The sequence below is a fragment of the Dendrobates tinctorius genome, unplaced genomic scaffold (assembly GCF_039654945.1).
Source record: "Dendrobates tinctorius isolate UK_male_01 unplaced genomic scaffold, ASM3965494v1 ptg000044l, whole genome shotgun sequence".
Taxonomy (NCBI): domain Eukaryota; kingdom Metazoa; phylum Chordata; class Amphibia; order Anura; family Dendrobatidae; genus Dendrobates; species Dendrobates tinctorius.
Window position 1 is genome coordinate 16,579,336 of NW_027361712.1, and position 21,590 is coordinate 16,600,925.

The 21,590-nt window shown below is 43.5% G+C and overlaps 1 protein-coding gene across 1 annotated transcript in view; it reads right to left on the reverse strand.

Annotated features, from left to right (window-relative positions):
- Positions 1-11,810: 11,810 nt before the first annotated feature.
- Positions 11,811-21,590, reverse strand: part of PSME1 (proteasome activator subunit 1) — a 28,166-nt gene continuing 18,386 nt past the window's right edge. The window contains exons 7-11 of the mRNA XM_073575372.1: positions 21,488-21,556; positions 21,339-21,406; positions 20,537-20,591; positions 18,078-18,164; positions 11,811-12,039 (exon numbers count right to left, since the gene is read on the reverse strand). Of these exons, the coding sequence (XP_073431473.1) occupies positions 11,959-12,039; positions 18,078-18,164; positions 20,537-20,591; positions 21,339-21,406; positions 21,488-21,556 (360 nt within the window). The 3' untranslated portion in view covers positions 11,811-11,958. The remainder of the gene's footprint in view (positions 12,040-18,077; positions 18,165-20,536; positions 20,592-21,338; positions 21,407-21,487; positions 21,557-21,590) is intronic.

Below are 21,590 nucleotides of genomic sequence, written 5' to 3' on the forward strand. Positions count from 1 at the left end.
CTGGAGAGCGCAAAGATGCCTCCAGCCCAGAGAACACCTCAGACCTTGCCCGAAGGTGCGGACTGGAGGGAAGTTCTGAGTTCATCATGGAGACGGGAGCAGCGTTCGAGGAGGAGAGGAAAGCCTGCTCGGTCCCATGCTGCCCGGCTTTTCTTAATCTTCCTGGGTGCCTGCCGCCGGCACAACACATCCTAGGATGACCTCTTCATCCATGATAGGGCCAGGAAACAACACTGGAGGGAGGATGTGGGAGGGGCTATTTGACCTCTTTTGTGTTATTAAAAACAGGGTTACATCCTCCAGTGTGCTGTCGTTGGATTTTTTTTTTTATAGAAAACTAGCTGAAGAGCCCGGCGTTTCCTGAGCATAGTAACCAACTGTGGTTAGTTATAACAAATTATGATTATATTGCATACAAAAACCGTGCATCTAATCCTATCCTGTGTGATGCTGACTGCTGAGCCGTGTATCTAATCCTATTCTGTGTGATACTGTCTGCTGAGCCATGTATCTAATACTATTCTGTGTGATAGTGTGCTGAGCTGTGCATCTAATCCTATCCTGTGTGATCCTGTCTGCTGAGCCGTGTATCTATTCCTATCCTGTGTGATACTGACTGCTGAGCTGTGTATCTAATCCTATCCTGTGTGATACTGACTGCTGAGCTGTGTATCTAATCCTATCCTGTGTGATACTGCCTGCTGAGCCATGTGTCTAATCCTCTCCTGTGTGATACTGACTGCTGAGCTGTGTTTCTAATCCTATCCTGTGTGTTACTGACTGCTGAGCCGTGTATCTAATGCTATCCTGTGTGATGCTGGGCTCCCCCTGCAGTCTGTGTCAGAGGGTGGTCTGTGTTGGCACGGTAATAAATTGTGTTATTTCTAGCTTTACAGAAGGACGCTAACACCATAGAAATGATAAGAATAATAGGCCTCAGTTACTACAACTGTCTACAAAGAAAACTGTTGCTGATAGCAACCAATCACAGCTAATTTTTCATCTTTTAAACAGCTCTGGGACAGTGTGGCGAGTTTTGAGTGGCGGATTTTGTGTTTCGACTTTTATATGGCGAGGTTGGTGTATGTGTGGTGAAATGTGTGCTGAGGGTGGTATATGTGTTGACGCACGTGGTAGTGTGTGGCGCATTTTGTGTGTGTGTGTTCATATCCCCATGTGTGGTGAGTATCCCATGTCAGGGCCCCACCTTAGCAATTGTTCGATATATACTCTTTGGCGCCATCGCTCTCATTCTAAGTCCCCCTTGTTCATATCTGGCAGCTGTCAATTTGCCTCCAACACTTTTCCTTTCACTTTTTCCCCATTATGTAGATAGGAGCAAAATTGTTTGGTGAATTGGAAAGTGTGGGGTTAAAATTTTGCCTCACAACATAGCCTATGACGCTCTTGGGGTCCAGACGTGTGACTGTGCAAAATTTTGTGGCTGTAGCTACGACGGTGCAGATGCCAATACATACATACACTTTTTCCCCATTATGTAGATAGGGGCAAAATTGTTTGGTGAATTGGAACGCGCGGGGTTACAATTTTGCCTCACAACATAGCCTATGACGCTCTCGGGGTCCAGACGTGTGACTCTGCCAAATTTTGTGGCTGGAGCTGCGACGGTGCGGATGCCAATCCCGGACATACACACTTACATACATACACACGCACATTGAGCTTTATATATTAGATGAAAAATTTTACTTTTTTCACAAAAAATTTACTTTAGACCCAATTTTTTTTTCACAAAGATAACCGGAAAATGGACCCAAAAATTTGTTGTACAGTTTCTCCTGAGCATGCCGATACTCTGTATGTGGAGGAAAACCACTGGGTGCATGACGGAGCTCGGAAGGGAAGGAGGGCCATTTGATTTTTTTAATTAAAAATTTGCTGGAACAGTTAGCGGATGCCATGTCGCATTTGGAGAGTCCCTGATCTGCCTAAACAGTAAAAATCCCTCACAAGTGACACCATTTTGGAAACTAGACCCCTCAGGAAACTTATCTAGATGTATGGTGAGCACATTGAACCCCCCCCAGATGTCTATAACATTGAGCCCTGAAAATTAAAAATGTTATTTTAGCCCCAATTTTTTTTATTTTCACAAGGGTAATAGGAGAGGTTGCACCATAAAATTTGTTGTGCAATTTCTCCTGAGTACACCAATACCCCATATATGGAGGAATACTACTTTTGAGGCACAATACAAAACTCAGAAGAAAAAAGGCGCCATATTGGAGTTCAGATTTTGCTGTAATGGTTTAAGGGTGCCATGTCACATTGGCAGAGTCTCTGAGGTGCCAGAACAACAGAAACCACCCATATGTGAACTCATTTTACAAACTGCACGCCTCAATGATTTCATCTAGGGGTCCAGTGATCATATTGACATCACTTGTGCCTCACAGAATTTTATACCATTGAGCTGTAAAGAAAGAATAAAGTACATTTTTACCAATAAAATTGTTTTAGTCCCAACTTTTTAATTTTTCTTAGGGCTAATAGGAAAAATGTTTACAACAATCTAAGGTCCATTTTTTCCTGACTGAATAATCTTTATATAGCGCCAGCATATTCCGCAGCGCTTTACAGTTGAACATTTTCAAACACAACAGTCATAAGTAATAACGTTAACAATACAATAATTAAAGCGAAATAAGACGACCCTGCTCGTGGGAGCTTACAATCTACAATCAGGTAGGGGAGATACAAAGCACAGGTTTGTATTTACAATGATGTATTTACAATGATGGTCCAGCCATCTTCAGGGGGTGAGGGATAGATGGAGATAGTGAATGGGCAACACACACACAAGCATAAAATGACTTTGATTACTGAATGTGATAGGCCGCTCTGAACAAATGTGTTTTGAGCGAGCGCCTAAAACTATGCAAATTGTGGATGGTCCTAATATCTTGGGGTAGAGCATTCCAGAGGATTGGCGCAGCACGGGAGAAGTCTTGGAGTCGGGAGTGGGCGGTACGAATTAGGGCAGAGGTTAGTCGAAAGTCATTTGCAGAGCGCAGTGGTCGGTTAGGCCGATAGACAGAAATGAGGGAGGAGATGTAAGGGAGTGCCGCACTGTGGATAGCTTTGTGGGTGAGAACAAGTACTTTGAATTGTATCCTGTAATGAATGGGCAGCCAGTGTAATGACTGGCGAAGAGCGGACGCGTCCGAGAAACGATTAGCCAGATGGACAACCCTGGCTGCTGCATTAAGGATGGACTGGAGAGGGGAGAGTCGAGTGAGGGGGAGGCCAATTAATAGAGCATTACAGTAGTCCAGGCGGGAGTGGATCAGGGCGACAGTGAGGGTTTTTGTTTCCATGGTGAGAAAAGGGCGGATTCTAGAGATGTTCTTTAGGTGTAAGCGGCACGAGCGGGCAAGAGATTGTATATGGGAGGTGAAGGAGAGATCAGAGTCAAACATAACGCCCAGACAGCGCGCCTGCTGTCGGGGTGTTATTATGGTGCCACCCACGGAGAGGGAAATGTCAGATTTAGGGAGGTTAGTAGATGGCGGGAGCAGAAGAAGTTCAGTTTTGGAGAGGTTGAGTTTCAGATAGAGAGCAGACATGATGTTGGAGACTGCAGACAGACAGTCAGTGGCGTTCTGTAGTACAGCGGGGATAAGGTCAGGGGATGATGTGTATAGTTGTGTGTCATCAGCATAAAGATGGTACTGAAAGCCAAATCTGCTGATGGTCTGTCCAATTGGGGCTGTGTAGAGAGAGAAGAGAAGGGGGCCAAGGACTGAGCCCTGAGGTACCCCGACAGTGAGAGGAAGAGGAGATGAAGTGGAGCCAGAGAACAGAACACTGAAGGAGCGGTCAGAAAGATAGGAGAACCAGGAGAGAGCAGTGTCCTTAATGCCTAGTGACTGGAGCCTAGAGAGTAGGAGGGTGGTCAACAGTGTCGAAAGCTGCAGAAAGGTCGAGAAGAATGAGCAGAGTGGTCACCGTTACGTTTTGCTGTCAGAATGTCATTGGTCACTTTGATGAGTGCAGTTTCTGTCGAATGTAGGGGGCGGAAACTGGACTGTGAAGGGTCTAGGAGGGAGTGAGTGGAGAGGTAACGGGTAAGGCGGGAGTATATCAGGCGCTCCAAGAGTTTAGAGATGAAGAGGAGATTGGAGACTGGTCTGTAGTTGTTTGTGCAGGATGGGTCGAGGGTGGGTTTCTTTAGTAATGGGAGTAATGATAGTGTTTGAAGGAGGAGGGGAAAATGCCAGAAGAGAGGGAGAGATTAAAGATTGTAATTAGGTGAGTTGTGACGACTGGAGAGAGAGACTGGAGGAGATGTGAGGGAATGGGGTCGGTTGTGCATGTAGTCGGACGAGAAGAGGAGAGGAGCCTGGAGACTTCTTCCGTGATGGGATCGAATGTGGAGAGTGAGCCAGGGGAAATGCAGGGAGGGATGGGAGTCACTGAACTTGGTGATTGGGAGCGGATTTCCTGGCGGATATTGTCTATTTTCTCTATAAAGTGGGAGGCCAGGTCATCAGCACAAATGTCTGTGATAGGGGCTTGTGCTTTTGGCCTGAGGAGGGAGTGAAAGGTGTCAAAAAGTTTCTTGGGGTTGTTGGATAGTGAGGAGATCAGGGTGGTGAAGTAGGTCTGTTTGGCGAGGTGAAGGGCAGAGTTATATGTCCTTAACATAAATTTGAAGTGTATGAAGTCTTCTGGTGTGCGTGTTTTCCTCCATAAGCGTTCAGCACACCTAGAGCATCACTGGAGAAATCGGGTTTGTGATGTGAGCCAGGGCTGTTTTACTCTGTTTGGAGGTTCTGAGGGTGAGGGGAGCTACTTGGCCAAGGGTGCTTCTAAGAGAGTCATTGAAGTGACGTACAGCTAGATCAGGACAGGACAAAGAAGAGATTGGGGACAATGATGAGTGTAGGGAGTCAAAGTGTATGAGGGTTAATGGCTTGTAGATTTCTGACTGAATGGTAGGTAGGAGAGTGCTGGGGTGAGCGAGGATTTGTGAGTGTAAAGGAGAGAATGTTGTGGTCAGAGAGGGGAAGCGGTGAGTTATCTAGGTAGGAGATTGACCAGAGCCGGGCGAAAACCAGGTCCAGGGTGTTACCGTCTTTGTGTGTTTCAGAGGTTGAGAGCTGTGAGAGGCCTAGAGAAGTGGTTAGTGATAGAAGCTGAGATGCAGATGTGGAAGTGGGGCTGTTAATGGGGATGTTGAAGTCTCCCAGGATAAGGGTTGGTAGTTCTGAGGACATGAAGTGCGGCAGCCAGGCAGAGAAATGGTCCAGGAAGTGGGTGGGTGAGCCTGGGGGCCGGTATATGACCGCTACTCTGAGGGAGAGGGGACGAAAGAGCCTGATGGTGTGGACTTCAAAAGAAGGGAATGAGAGTGATGGAACTGGGGGGATGACCTGGAAAGTGCATTGTGGGGACAGGAGTATGCCGACTCCACCACCAGGTCTGTTAGTCGGTCTCGGGGAATGGGAGAATTGTAAGCCACCATGGGAAATGGCAGCAGGAGAGACAGTGTCAGAATCCTGAATCCAGGTTTCCATGAGGGCAAACAGATTCAGAGTTTTTCAAAAAGTAATTGTGTAGGAAAGGAAGCTTGTTGCATACAGACCGTGGATTCCAAAGCGCACAATTAAAAGAAGGAGATGAAGGAGTGCAAATAATATTAGTAAGATTATTAAGGTTTCGATGTGAGGTAGGTTAGGGGTTGAGGTTGGGGGAGATGTCCCCTGAAATTAGTAGGAGCAGGAAGATAAAGAGCAAGTAGTTTTTGCAATTGTATGAAGATTGTGCAGTGTGTTTGGGCAAGATGGGCTGAGGTTTTTCAAGAAGGTGAGAAGTGCATGGGAGCTGTACATGGGAGAAGGAAAGAGAGAGGAGCTGATGTATATGAGTCGTGATGGAGGGGGGATTGGTCGGTGAAAGTGGATAGTAAGAGAACATAGGAGGATAGGAATAAAGCACATGGATAAAAGGGAGAGCAGAGTGTGGGTTACCTGACTCCTGCCCTGACTAACTGCCATGTAATAACTGCTGTATCACAACGCTTATCTTCGTGACGCTTTGCTTCTGTGATGCGTGCACCCCCACATGCGTGCACCCCTAAGGATCCTGACTGCGACAATACCCTACATGTAATCAGTAAATATTTTTCAGGCACAGACGTGAAGGAGCACCATACTGTAGTACAGATTTTACTGTTATGGTTTGCGGGTGCCATGACTGGGAGAGCTCCTGAGTTGCCAGAACAGCAGAAACCTCATTTTACAAACTACGCCTCTCAACGAATTCACCTAGGGGTGCAGTTTGTCATATTGACACCACGGGTGTGTCATAGAACTTCATATCATTGGGCAGTGAAGAAAAATTAACTACCGTATATAATTGAGTATAAGCCGACCCGAGTATAAGCCGAGGCACCTAATTTGACCTAAAAAAAAAAAGAGTGGGAAACCTTTTTGACTCGAGTATAAGCCGGGTATGCATTTTCCCCTCATCCCCATCCTGGTATGCACGGGTTCCTCATTCCCATCCTGGTATGCATGGGCTCCTCATCCCTATCATTGTATGCATGGCTTCTCATCCCTATCCGTGTATGTAAGGCTTCTCATCCCTGTCCTTGTATGCATGGCCTCATCCCTATCCTTGTAGGCATGGCCCCATCCCTATCCTTGAATACATGGCTCCATCCCTATTCTTGAATGTATGGCCCAAATCCATATCTTTGTATGCATGGCCCCATACCTATTCTTGTTTGCATGGCCCCATCCTTATCCTTGTAGGCATGGCCCCATCCCTATCTTTGTGTGCAAAGCTCCTCATCCCTATCATGGTATGCAAGGCTCCTCATCCCTATCCTGGTATGATTGTCACCCATCCCTATCCTTGTATGCATGGCTCCATCCCTATCCTTGTATGCATGGATCCTTCCCTATCCTGGTGTGCATGGCTCCATCCCCATCCTTGTATGCATGACTCCATCTCTATCCTTGTATGCATGGCCTCATCTCTGTCCCTGTATACATAACTCCATCCCTGTCTGTGTATGTATGACCCCAATCATATCCTGGTAAGATTGTCCCCCATCAAAAAATATAAAAAAAAATAAACCATTACACTTACCTTCCTGCGCTCCATCGCAGCGTCTTATTCTGGTGCCAGCAGCTGATTTATGCTTGTAAGCAGCGCATGGCAGGGACGTCCTGCTCTGCTTACAAGCAGAGCACAGCTACCGGAATACTCACTGCTCCCCACGCGGAACTATGTGTGTGGAGGGCAGTGAGTATTAAGTAGCTCGCAGTGTCAGCCGCTGGGTGGTCACGTGTGCCGCTACTTAAGATAAATGAATAGTCGCCTCTCTTAAGTAGCCAGCTGCTGTGGCTGACACTGTGTGCGCTATTACAGAGAAATGAATATTCATTGACAGTGCAGTGAATATTCATTTCTCTTTAGCAGCCATCACAGCTACAGCTGCTGGTTCCTGCATCCTGTGACCAGCTGCTTTTACCACCAAGTTTGTTTTAGCCCCAGGTTTTACATTCTCACACAAGAAGGTAAGAATGGCACCATAATTTGTCCCTCAATTTCTACTTAACGTGACAATACCCCATATGTGGCTGTACAGTATTGCTTGGCCATACGGAGGGACTCGGGAGGAACGGAGCTCTGCCTCCTGGAGCGCAGATTTTCCTAGATTAGTTTGAAGACTCCATATGCAGAGCCCCTAAGTGCTAGAAGAAGCGAATCCCTTCAAGTGACCCCATTTTGGAAATTATATCCCTTTGGAAATTTATCTACAGGTGTAGTGACTATTTTTATTCCACAGGTGTTTTCCGGAAACCAGTAACGATAAATGTTGCTGAGTGAAAATTGCAAATTGCCTTTGTAGTGACCAGTACGTTATGCCCAGTTCAGGCTTCTGGAGGCATGGTCCTATAAGTTAGGCAGGCTCTCATCACTACAGAAATGCCAAGCTTGTGGACGCTATATGTGGTTTAGGTACACTGTGGGGCTCAGAATGGAGGGGGGGCATTTGGATCTGTGAGCGCAGAATTTGCTGAATTTCTTTTGAGTCAAGAAGCCATTTTGCTTTTCAAGAGCCTTTGTGCTACCAGGAACGTGGAAGCACCTATATTTCCGTTAACAGATGATAGACCTGAGTGGTGACTTGCTTTTTTGTGGATTGAGTTGAAGCTTTTGTTAGGAACATTTTACATAACGTTTGGGATCACATTTATCCGGCACTCTACTCTGAGCACTTACATCGGGGTTTCCATCTACATTTTTTAATTTCGTTCCACGTGTGGTAAAATTGACAAGGCAGCTTTCTTCTTCGGGTCAGTACGATTACAGTGATACCACATTTAAATAGTTTTTTATGTTTTTGCTCTTTTACACAATCAAAACTATTTTATAGAAAAAATTGTTATTTTGCATCGCTTTATTCTGAGTGATAAAAAAATGTTAGTTTTCCACTGATGGAGCTGTAAGACGGCTTATTTTTTTGCAGGACATAATGGCACTTTCAGTGGTAATGTTTATTTATAATCGTCTTTTTGATCTAGTTTTATTCCACTTTTTGTTCGGCAGTATGATGATAAAGCATTATTTTTTCCCTTGTTTTTTAATTTTTTTATGGTGTTTACTAAAGGAGTTAACTAGTGGGACCGTTTTGTTTTATAGGTCGGGCGTTCCAGACACGGTGATACCAAATACGTGTACTTTTATTTTTTTTTTTCATCAAAATATTTATTCATGGGTACAATATATTTTTATTTATTTTTTTATATTTTTGAATTTTTTTAAAACTTTTTTACTTTGTCCCACTATGGGACTTTTGTTTTTTTGCAGACTGATCGCTTGAATAGCATGCAGGAGCATCACTGTGACAGATTTACAGCGACAGAGAGTAGCCAGAAGACCACAGCGTATGATTTCTCCTACTCCTGCACTGATTAGAAACACTTCACCTTCATATTAAATGGTGTAAGTTTCTTTTAGCAGTGCAAGGGTTAATCTTCTTGTTTGAGAGCTCCTGGAATCTTTTCTGATGGTAAGGCTCTCAGCTGTGCACTGTTAGCCTCTCCTATATAATCTGGGTTATGGCTAGCACTCATTGTCCATGCCAGCTTATGCTGCATAGCTGGAGGTTGTTGGTGGTTGTTATTAGAGAAAGCGTTTGGTGGATTTATCTGTGAGTATTGCTAGGTTTTGTGCGTGTGATAATGCCCTTTCTTCTCCTACTTTGTTTTAACCCCATCATCCACTTCCCGGTGTTTATCTCTGTTGTTTTACGTGTGTATATTTGTATGATTGGTATTTTCCTTTATCCCTGTTCGTATTACTTTGTTAGTTTTGTTGGTGTATTACGGTACACTACTACTCCCCTGTTCCCTACAGACTGAAGGCGGATATTCAGTAGGTAAGGCAAGGTTTGTGACCACGGCTTCTTCACCATGAGAAGTAATCTGGGGAACAGGGCGAGCTAGAGCACCCCAAGCGTTAGAGACAAGGAAAGAACCCCTGGTCCTCAGATACCCAACAATAGACTCATGACAGTGCCTATACTATTCAAGCTGTCAGCCCTTCACTGACTGACAAACTTGCTTATTATGCTTTGACCATGATCAAGAAACTTTGCTAGCTTCGGTGACCGAGATGTTGTCATGGCAACTTTAGGTCACCATAGCAAAGATCAGGACTCCGCGATGACGTTGTGGGGTCTCCCAATCTAAGCACAGAGGAGCTTTCTTCACTCTACTTGCTCCTGAAATGTTGCAATCGCAGCATTTAGGGAGTTAAAGTGCCGGGAGTCAGCTGACACCTGGCGGCAATTGCACGTGTACAGTCTTTGTGTGCGCAAAATCACCAGGGTGTATCCATACGTCCCAGGTCAATAAGTACCACATTACAGGGACGCATGGATACGTCTCGGGTGGGAAAGGGGACAGTAAAATGTAAAGTGAATGAACGTAAGAGAAATCTAAATCAATTTAATATTTGGAGTGACCATCCTTTACCTTCAAAACAGAATAAATTCTTCTAGGTACATGTTTCCACAGTTTCTGAAGAAACTCTGCAAGGATTTGGTTCCAAACATCTTGGAGAACTAACCACAGATCTCCACTGGATGTAGGCTGGTGCCAGTCCTATGTCTCTTCAAGTAATTCCAGACATACTGGACGATGTTGAGATCAGGGCTCAGTAGGGGCCATATAATCAATTCCTCGACTCCTTGTTCTTCTTTAGAATGAAGAAAGTTCTTAAAGAGATTATGCGGGCTTAAGGTTTTTGTTTTTTTCCTATTGGGTTAAGAATTTACAAGCGAACTACCTGCTTGTTCTGCCATGTGGATATCTATCATAGCTCTGTCGGTGATTCTCCTGCTTCTTTTGACCTCACATCAACAGAGCAGTTCTTCCTACTCTGCTCTATCGATGGGGCATCACTGCTGACTTCATGTTGATTGCTGATTCACTGCAGTTTGATAGCCGGCTGTCTGCTGCCTATCAGCATAACATCAGCAGAGACAGCTCTCAGAGTGGAAGACAAAAAGCTGCTCTGTCGAAGTGACGTCACCAGAAGGAGAATTGCAGGCAGGAGCAATCCATGACTGCATTTATCTTGAACAGATTGTTGCAGGTCAGAACAGGCAGGTAATTAGTAACTGCCTGCCTGTATTTTCTTAGTCCATTAGGAAAAAAAAACTAATTTCTGATACTGGTTGTATGTTTGGGGGGTTATAGTTCTACTCAGAATAAATTTGGAGCTAATCAGATGCCTCTCAGATTTTATTGCATGATGGAGAAATATCTGCCTGTATTATGCAGCAGATGAAAGACACATCCTGCTTACTTCTTTTTAAATTGGAAGATGTTAAGCTGACAATTGGCAGTAACCAAATACATCTATGTGCTGTTCAGAAAAATTTGAGTAGAAGTGTTCTTCACAGTAGATTTTCAGCTAAAAACCAGTTCTTCGACATGGAAATAAGGCCAAGTGACTCAACTCTACATGAAAACATAGGAACTGGGGTGCATAAAAATGTCTTCAGGTGCTATGGACTGATGAGTCAAAATGTGAAATATTTAGCTGTAACACAAGACAGTTTGTTCTCCAAAGGGATGGAGAGTAATACAATGAGTGTCTACAAACAACAGTGAAATAAGAAAACACCGTATGCACTACTTGGAGAAGTGCACAAGTAGGGTCCCACACCTTGTGTAAAGTAAGAAAAACTTGGCACTCAATTTAATACAGCTGCATTAAATACAACTGCATTCATTCAGAAGTTGAGTGCCAAGTTTCTCTCTTACAGACAACAGTGAGGCATGTTGGAGGCTTGCAAGTTTGGAGGCGCATTTAAGCAAATTGAGTTGAGGATTTGATCAAGATTAATGGAGTCAATAACGAAAAATTCGGGCAGATGCTTGTACACCATGCAGTACCATCAGGGAGGCTCAACATTTATTCTGCAGCAAAACAATGACCCCCTAACAAACATCCAATGTTATTAAGAACTATGATAGCATAGAGAGCAACAACATGCCCTGGAAATGATGATCCCCCCGAGTCCTTATCTCAACATAATCAACTCTGTGTACGATTACATGCACAGACAGAAGAATTTGTGCAACCTTCCATCCACAGAAGATCTGTGGTTAGTATTCCCAAGATATTTACAGCAACCTGCCTTTGAAAACTGTGTGCCTGTGTACCTAGGAATATTGATACTTTGATGCTGTCTTGAAGGCAGAAGGTGGTCACACAATGTGAAATTTTATCTATTGGAACGGATCATATTGACACCTCGGTTCTCAAACCATTGATGTATTTATTGATTTTTGCTTCCAAGCATTTCACTTCATATGAATTGTGAAATCAAAAAAATGCAAATCTACATCTTATGCAAATATTTTATGGGACAAATGTCATGTCTACACAGATACGCAGAAAATGTGTTTAGTAGACGAGTCTCTTGCTGTCTCCACGAGGTTTTTTAATCTTGCTGTAATTTTTGAAAATGATATCACATAGCGTAGCCTGAAAAAAAGAAAGAAATCATGTCAGTAAAAAAGAAACGTACAACACCAAGTAATCTGCCTAGGTAGTGGATTGACATTAATGCTAAGAAAATACAAGCAAAAGGGGACTGAGATTCCTCAGTGACCTGGATGCGTGGGAAAATCTTTTTTATATACATATGGAATAGGAGAATTGTGTATATTTTTATACCTGTTCTTTATTTGTGCAGCTTTCAATTTTGGAAGCGTTGTGAATGTCCATGTTGTTTGCTTGGTCAGAGGGTGCAGTAATAGATAATATGGAGGGAGGAGGAGGATTTAAAATTGTGCACTGCGAATGTATATTGTAATCTCTTTACTTTGTTGTTGGCATTGAAATGTTTCATGTAATGGTGGCGGGAGGCGAGAAGGGATAATTAACTACAGGAGAGTGTTTGCAATGGGCAGAGGAGCCCCGCTCTCAATGAGAGGAAGAAGCTTTAGATATGGAGGGGACAGGGGAGGGAGTTGGGATTTAAAAGGGTGGGGGGTAGGGGGATTAGACAGCTAGTATTAAGGGGAGAGGATATTCTGAAGAATGATGAGCGGTGTGATGGGGGACCGTATTAAAATATTGAGTTGGAATGTAAGAGGCCTATCAGATAGGACCAGACGAGCGGCGGTTTTACAGTATGCTCGAGATCAGAGGGCCTCAATGATATGCCTGCTTGAGACACACTTGGTGCACGAGAAGGTTGACGTTTTACGTAGGAACTGGATACAAAAAGCGTATCATTCTACCTTCTCTAGGTATTCGAGGGGAGTGTCAGTACTGATCTCTGCGGGGGCACAATATGAGGAAGTGGGAGTGCATGTGGACGGACAATATCTTGGGGTGAATTGTAAAGTGTTTGGTGTGCTGATGTGTGTGGCAGCCATGTACATTCCGCCTCCCTATTCCAGCAGGAAAATTAGGGAAGTGTCAGAGCTGGTCAGACGTGGGGGGGGGGGGTCGATGCCACTCTTAATTATTGGGGACCTTAGTAATATTTGTGATGATTTCTGGGACAAGAACAAAAACACTCAGAATAGGACCGAAGGTCACGCTACTGCATTTGGTACATATGTTTGGGAAATTGGCATGATTGATTTAAGGAGAGTGTGACATGTTGGAGAGAGGGGATATTTTTGTTATTCGCCTGCCCATGATGCCCTATCTAGAATAGATAAGGCGCTCGGCAACGGAATGATGGACACGTTGGTGGGGGATGTGAGGTACCTGCCACGGGCTGTTTCAGATCACAGTCCGATAGAGGTGGAGCTGCGGCCAGCGGGGACACATGCCATGTGCAGGGGAGAGTGGAAAATACACCCTAATTGGCTGCATAGTGTGGATTTAGAGAGTATACAGCGGGAGGTAGAGGAGATTTTTTAATTTAATGATGGGAGTGCAGATATATCCACTATATGGGAGGCCATAAAAGTGTATTTGAGATGTTTGCTGTTTAAGGATATCAGTAGGTGTAAGAGGCAGGTAAAACAGGCAGAGAAAGTAGTGGCGGAAAGGCTGAGAGCAGCGGAAGATGAGATGGCTTTACTTGGTACCCCAGAGGCAAGGAAACGGTTAAAGGAAGCTCAGAACAATATGGATAAAACTCTTTTGGAAAGGGCGGAGAGGAAAAGAAAGTTTCAGCAACTGGCTTATTACCAAGAAGGGGAGAAGGTGGGCCATATGCTGTCGCTGATTGCTTCTGCCCAGAGGGGTACTTCGTTTGTGCATTCATTGGTTTCAGGAAATGGCACGAAGGTGTCAGAGACCCCTGACATTTTAAAGGTCTTCACGGGTTTTTATGCGGATTTATACTCCTCTCGGGTGGGAGTGTCGGTGGGAGACACTGTGGCATTCTTGGAGGGACTTAGGCTGCCTAAACTAGGAGATGCTGACAGCTTTGAGGCAGCTATCACTGACGAGGAGCTGAGCCGGGCACTAGGGTCAATGTCAAGGGGGAAGGCGCCAGGAGTAGACGGGTTACCAGCTGAAATTTAGAAAGGTATGGAGGAAGTGTTAGTGCCCAGATTGAGAGTGGTATTGGAGGATGCTAAGTGTAGAGGGACTTTGCCAGCTTCAATGAGAGAAGCCATAATACTGGTAATACCGAAAGAGAATATAGATCTACAGCAGCCTGAGTCATATCGCCCAATCTCTTTGCTCACAACGGATGTTAAGCTTCTGGCCAAGATATTAGCGAACCGGCTGACGGATTTTGTCTCGAAGTTGATACATCCGGCTTTATGCCCGACAGATCTACGGCTGTTAACCTAAGAAGGCTTTTTATGAATGTGCAGTTGCAGGCCGACAACTGCGGTCAGAGGGTTATTACATCCTTAGATGCTCACAAGGCTTTTGATAGCGTGGAGTGGGAATATTTATGGCAGGTTCTGCGCTGTTTGGGCTTTGATCCGCAATTTCTGTAATGGATTCAACTGCTGTATGCTCAACTGTTAGCAAAAATCAGGATGAATGGGGACCTATCCCAAACTATAAAGTTGCAGAAAGGGATGAGACAGGGGTGTCCATTCTCCCCTCTTTTGTTTGCTTTGGCGGTGGAACCGCTGGCCGCAAAGATTCGACAGTCTACCGAGGTGTCTGGGTTCAGGTATGGATCAACAGAGGAAAAGATAGCGCTCTATGCAGACGATATACTATTGTTCTTGGGTGATCCACACACTTCTCTGGGAAATGCCATGTGGCTTATTGAGGAATTTGGATCCTGGTCGGGGCTGGTGATAAACTGGAATAAATCAATTCTGTTTAAGGTTGATAGGGGATGATGTGGGGTGGGACGCAATAGGCGAGGGCAGAATAAAGTGGCAGATCAATGTAAATACTTAGGGATATGGGTCTCTATGCCGGTTACAGACTATCTGCATAAGAATCTGACTCCTGCACTGGGGGTTTTCAAGGCGAAGATGGGGTGCCTGGACTAAGCTACACTTGTCGGTGGTTGGCCGGGTCAATCTCATCAAAATGATTCAGATGCCTAAGATACTATATATACTTCACAATGCACCTATTTGGATACCCCGTGGGAAATTTAAACATATCAACTCTTTATTTAGGAGTTTGGTATGGGGGAAGCAGCATCCGCGTATTAGGTTGGAGACGCTTCAGGGGGGGATTGGCTTTGCCTAATCTTGAAATTTATTTTATTGCGGCCCAGTGCCAGCATCTCAGGGGTTGGGCGGATAAGGAGACCTCCAGCGTGGTACAGCATTTGATAGAGGGGCTGACGAAGAGAAGACCAGCGGTACAGTGCTTGGAAGATGGGTCCCTGGGGGCACTTGGGAAAATCTACCCAACATTATTTCTGATACATAAAATATGGGGAAGGATCAAACAAATTTGGGGGGTCACCTCACTAGGTCCTCTCCGTTATGGCATAATAACAATCTTCCGGAGTTTATGACGTTAGGATGTTTGTTGGAATGGCTGGCCAGGGGGATACGGTATGTCTTTCAGATATTAGAGCAGCGGGAGTTGAAATTTTTTTCCAGGCTGCAGTCGGAATATGGTCTTAAGCCCTCCGGGGAATATCAATATGCTCAGATGAGGCATGCGTACAGAGCTCAAAACAGAGATGATTGCCTTAAAATCCAGGGCGACCTTGTGTTGGAGTATGTGTGTGTGTGTGGGGGGTCTACAAGGGGGGTCATCTCCGTTATATATAGAGACCTAATACATACTCATTTACTTGGATATCCGATCAATGCGAGGGCTAAGTGGGAAAGAGAGCTGGGTCACTTGGATGATGAAACGTGGGAGTCGATTCCGGAGTGGATACCAAAACTGTAACTGAGTGAGCCGTATAGGCTCTCTCAGCTTTATATTTACATAGAGCATATACTGTAGGTCTCCGGAAGTTATGTATAGGGCTGGATTATGGTCTAACTCTGAGTGTCCCCGGTGTAAGAACGAAAATGCTGGATTATTTTGTATGTTGTGGATGTGTCCAAGATTGGCTGCTTTTAGATTAGTGATCCTGAGTCGTGTGGGAGTGGCTTATAGGTATGTGGTCCCAAGAGAGCCAGTGGTTTGCTTGCTGGGATATGTGGAGGAGATAAAAGTCAAAAACAATCTGAAGGTGGCAATTGCTAGATTACTATATAAGGCTTGAAAGGTAATAGCGAGGAATTGGATAAAGGAGAATCCACCTTCAAGGGGAGAATACCTTGCCTATGTGAACCATGTCATTAAGCTGGAGAAGGGGGTCTACAAGAAAAGGGGAAAACTGGTGGTGTATGACAAACTGTGGACACCTTGGATGGAATTGGGATGAGTGGATAGGTGAATGAACAGTCTCGGGGGTATGTATATGTGGGTTGTTTGTCTACACTGCTATAACAGATGATGTTGTATAATGCAATTCTATATACATGTACAGGTGGTGTTAAAGGGATAATACGAGCTGCCTAAAGGGGGAAGGGCTGTGGGTGGGGTGAGTTTGCATTGTTGAGGGGGGGTTGTTTATGGGAAAATCAAAAATGCTTGTACCACTTGTTGTATGAATACTGTGTTGTTCTTCTTAATAAAAATCTATTTGAGTTAAAAAAAAAAGTAATCTGCCTAGGTAAAGTTTTCAGTTTTAGTTAGAGTTGAACAATTGTCACACTGGTTAAGGACAGCATAGTATATATACAAATACAAATGCTCTGTACTATTAGTGCAGCCAGTAAAAAAGAAAAAGTATCCTGCTGTTTGACTAATAGGACCTAGTAAACAGTACAGCGTTCTCAAAATTAGCTGAATTAATGAGGGACTGATGATTTGCTTGTCTACATGGCAGCCATCAAACATTAGTGAGAAGTGCATGGGGAGACAGGTGCGGCACCTACCCACTATTTCTTTGTCTCAATAGTAGAGCACACCTATCATTTATTCCTATAAATGCACTTATAGGAACGCAAAACCTAGAAACTAATGTTTATGGCATTTTCTGCATGATCTTGAAGTAGTCAATCAGGTTGAAATCCTGTAGAGTACAAAAGATTTAGGGCCCGACTGGCATTGATCACACTGGTCTTGCTCATGGGGGGAGTCAGTCGCTCCCAATTCATGAAGAGGTGCACGACTCTTCATGAATCTGGAGCATCTGCAGAGTGGCGTGCACCTCCATGGGTTGCGTCACAAATCTGACTTCAGTCAGGTAATTCAAGACGAGCTGTGGTGCCTACCCCACCACTCCCCCAGCTCCACCCATTTCAGCGAAGCTAGGAGAAGACACCAAAAGTCGCAAAATTTAGGCGCAACTCTTAAGTTGTGCCTAAATTTTGCACCTACAAAGCTTTTACATCAGAATTCTGGTCTGATAGCTTTGATGAATTGGGCACTTCTCCTGACTTCACTGGTGGAGGACTGAAGCACCACTTTCCTTAGCAATGTTTTTGTCGTAAAGCAGATAGAGCACAGACTGACAGCCGGCTCTATTATAGCCACCGCTCACTGTGCATAGAGCTGTGACTGAAGCCAGACCCCTATGACTGAAGGCCAAAGGCTGTCAAGTGGAATAAAGGTAATTTCTTCCCGGCACCAGGGTCTAAGCACCGCTGCTGGGAAGGTTCAGGATGCCATTATCCTGCGAATTAATCCCATATTTGTGTATTAATAAGAGGTTTTTACATGACAGGTTCTCTTTACGCTTTACTATGTAACGCTTTTTCTATGCAAAAAAATAAATGATTGTGTCAGTATTTATTCCTGAGAAACTATCACTAGAACCGTCAACTCTAACAAACCCAAACGTTTAAGATTTAACCATGTGTCCCACATTTATTTAAAAAAAAAATTGAGAATTCTCTTTTTTTTCGATAGACAAATAGCACTATCAATTTGTTACTTGCCCTTTTCATCTCTTTGTAGTCCATAGTTCTATTGTAGGGATATTAGGAGCAGAGAAAGCTATTAGTTGTTCATCAGCTGTTACTTTTACATGCTGCGAGCATTAGCTGCTTGGTCCCATGCCAAATTGCCAACACGTTGTCTCCTACTGACAGACAAAAACCCACCCCTGCAATACTCACATAAAAGTTCCTTATTTCCAAAGCTGTGATTCGGAGCTCAGAATACTGGGATTCATCCAGCTGCTGAACTAGAGCTCGATAATCACCCTAAAAAAGACAAAAGAATCTTCCGTCGTTATTTGGACCAAGACAACTGTTATGGTGATACAGTGCTGTGCAAATTAATTGGGACTAAGCATTTTTTAAGTAAAATCGTAAGTTGGTTACCAGTCAGTGATACAAACCAGTTTTATCTGGTTAATTTAGAATTTAAAATTACTTAGAGGGGTTCTCCATTAATAGAATCGAAATAAATAACAGTGTCAAGACCAATCATTATAAATAATTTCCATGATACCTTTAATTAGAAAATCACATTTGTTTTGTCTACGAAGGTAATCACTATAGAATTAAAATGACTGTTGTCTTTTTACACTGACAGAAATATGTCCTAGATTTGTAAAGGTGCCTGTGAGCATACAATGCTGTGATGACCTGGAGATAGCTTATGAATACATGGTATAAGTTACAGTATCTCCAAGTCAGTCATTCAGCATTCAGAAAGTCAGGGTGAACAGCCTCTCTTTAACTCACCACCTCTGGTATCTACAGTACTAAATCAGAAAGACAAGGTGGACAGCAGTGTAAGCAACTGTTTCTTACCTCAGCACCCAAGTTTCTGCAGTATTAAATCAGAAAGACAAGGTGGACAGCAGTGTGAACAGCTTCTTCTCATCTCTGCACCACTGGTATCTTCAATATTATATCAAAACAACAGGGTTGTCAGCACTGTGAACAGACTCTTCCAACCCCAGCATACCTGCTATCTCCAGTATAGGATCAGAATGACATAGTAGTATACCTGCAATCTCCATTATTAGATCAGAATGACAGAGTAGACAGCAGTGTCAGCAGTCTCTTCTTTCCTGTGCACCCCTGGTATCTTTAGTATTACATCAGACAGGGTGTGAGCAGCTTCTTCCTACCTCAGCATCCCTAGTATCTCAAGGGATCAGATCAGATTGACAGGGTAGACAGCAGTCTGAGCAGCCTCTTCTTACCTCAGCATCCCTGCCTATATCTCCACTATTAAATCATAAAGACAGTGTGAACTAGGTGTGAGCAGCTTCTTACCTCGGGACCCCTGCTTTCTTCAATATTAGACCAGATTATTTATGGTGAGCAAAAAAGAGAACACAACACAAACATAACAGAGCGGGGGGCAGAGCTCACAGGCAACTATAAACTCACAGGCACATGCTCACAGGCAACTATAAACCAGTGATCCCCCAACCTTTCTTACCTCGAAAGCCACATTCGTTTATGATGGAGGGTCATACACAACTTCCAGAAGCTCCTGAGTAATTGCCTACAGCTCCTTCTTTCACAGTAGTGACACCCAAAGCCCCAATTATCAATATAATGATAACCAAAGCTTTCCCACAGAAATCACAAAGAGTCTGTATATTTACATCTAGACTCTCATTTGGTATTCTCGCATGAAGCATTTGCAGCAAACTTCGCCTCTTGTGACTGGCAGTATCATCCCATTTTCATCCCACCGTACTTACCGTAATTTATCTCTAATCCCCCCAGACCAGCATTTGCTCATTCAGATCTGCACTTCTGTGTGGGGCTACTCACAAAAGTCACCATCTGGAGACCTGCTCTTCATAACTGTTAGAACTGGTGGTAATATAACAAGCTGGCATACATCTGTGAGTCACACATCACGGGCCTGCGAGCCACAGGTTGGGGACAGCTGTTATAAGCATTCTAGGACAGATTCCAGTCAGTGGTAACAAAACGGCGAACATTTTAATTGCTGATTAAAGGTATTAAGGAATTTATTTATAATGATATTTCCTTTAGTTATTTTTTTCTATTCCCTTTAAAAGGAAGCTATTATCAGAAAACACATTTTTATTTTGTAATTATTTTTTACAATGTTTTTTTTTCCCATTTCACAATCGGTATTAAAAAATAGAAATCATGCAGTTTTCACACTGGCCACTGTGGCGGTGTAGATGTTCATTTTTTGTTGTTTCAGGAAACAACGCATGTACATAGCTACAATCGTCAGACCCTTACCCTATACTTTGTATTCAAGCGTCTAAAGGTTATTATGAAGTGAAGGGATTGGGGACAGGTGTGACATTGCCAATTGTGAGTGGTGGATGCTTTGTTACCAGCTGTGTGATATTACCTATAATTAATTCTGCCTCTAATAATATGTAGCCTTGCTGAAAACGCTTCCTGAAAGAACAGGAAGTATGAAAATTACGTAGTGACAAGTATAAGAAAAAAAATCCCCAATAACAATTGCAAAATTACTAATTTAGTTTTTCTTCAACAAATATTGTAATGTGAAAAAAATATAGCCAGTTATTTTAAAAATGCATGAAAAGCAAAACCAGATTAAAACGTTAAAATGTTCCTATGACAGCTTCCCTTTAAGGACAAGCAATGCTTTGGCTTACCACATGAGGGCTTTTTGACGCTTTGGCCACTGCATCTCCTCGATCAGAAAGATATCTGAAGAAGGCAATAATGAAATGATTTGAAGTCTGTCATGCTTATTCTATTCGCCATAGGAGCAGTTAAGATAAAAAAAAAAAATGCACTCCTCACCGCATTCAGAAATACAAACACACACCTTGGCATGCTATCAATAAGGTTATTATTAGTGTGCAGCTATGCTGGATGTACTTGTGTGCGCAAATCATCAAGATCCTCTGTTGGCAGCTCCCTTTGCAGTTGCCAGCCAGTGATGTCACAGATGTGCTCGATTGGAGACTAGTCCTGAGCCCTGTCTATTCAGGCCAGTGGGAGGGGAGAAACCGCTGGTGACCTGCCTGTCTGGCTAGTCTCCAGTGCAACTTTTAAAATAAGTTTTTATCTGAAAACGCCGCAGCATTTTGAGTCAAGCACATATCTGGCTTAGAAAACACAGCCAAGGCAGAAAGGCAGAATGCGAAACTGCTCAGGTTTATAGCTCAATGGTAAAAATTGATATAAATGGAAGAAAAAAGTAATTTAATTTCTAGAAATAGTGTTATTCTTTATATTTTCACACGACAGCTAATCCTGAAAAGTTACCTAAAAGTGCAGTTATTCTTTAAGTCTACCAGCTAATTGAAGGGGACCCAAAGCAGGAACCCCATCTATATTATCCCCATGATCTATGACTGTATGAGGACAGGATTGTCTGCATGAGATAACCTGTATGTGATATCAAGGTTAAGTTGGTGCTTGCGCTTGCCATTTAGAAATGTCACTTACTTTGATATCTGAGTATGAGATGCATCTATCTTGGTCCTCACACTTGTCATTAGTTCAAATACTTTTTCCTAAGAACAGAAAAACACTAATTTGGTAACATTCAATATAAATTACAGTGTTACATCATGTACGAGGATCACATGGCTCACCTGAACTGCAACGCCAAAGTTATTCCCGTCCTCGATCTGTGGAATCTGAAGCTGCAGCCAAAGAGTAATCTGAGAAGGACATAACATACAGAGTATAGAAGTG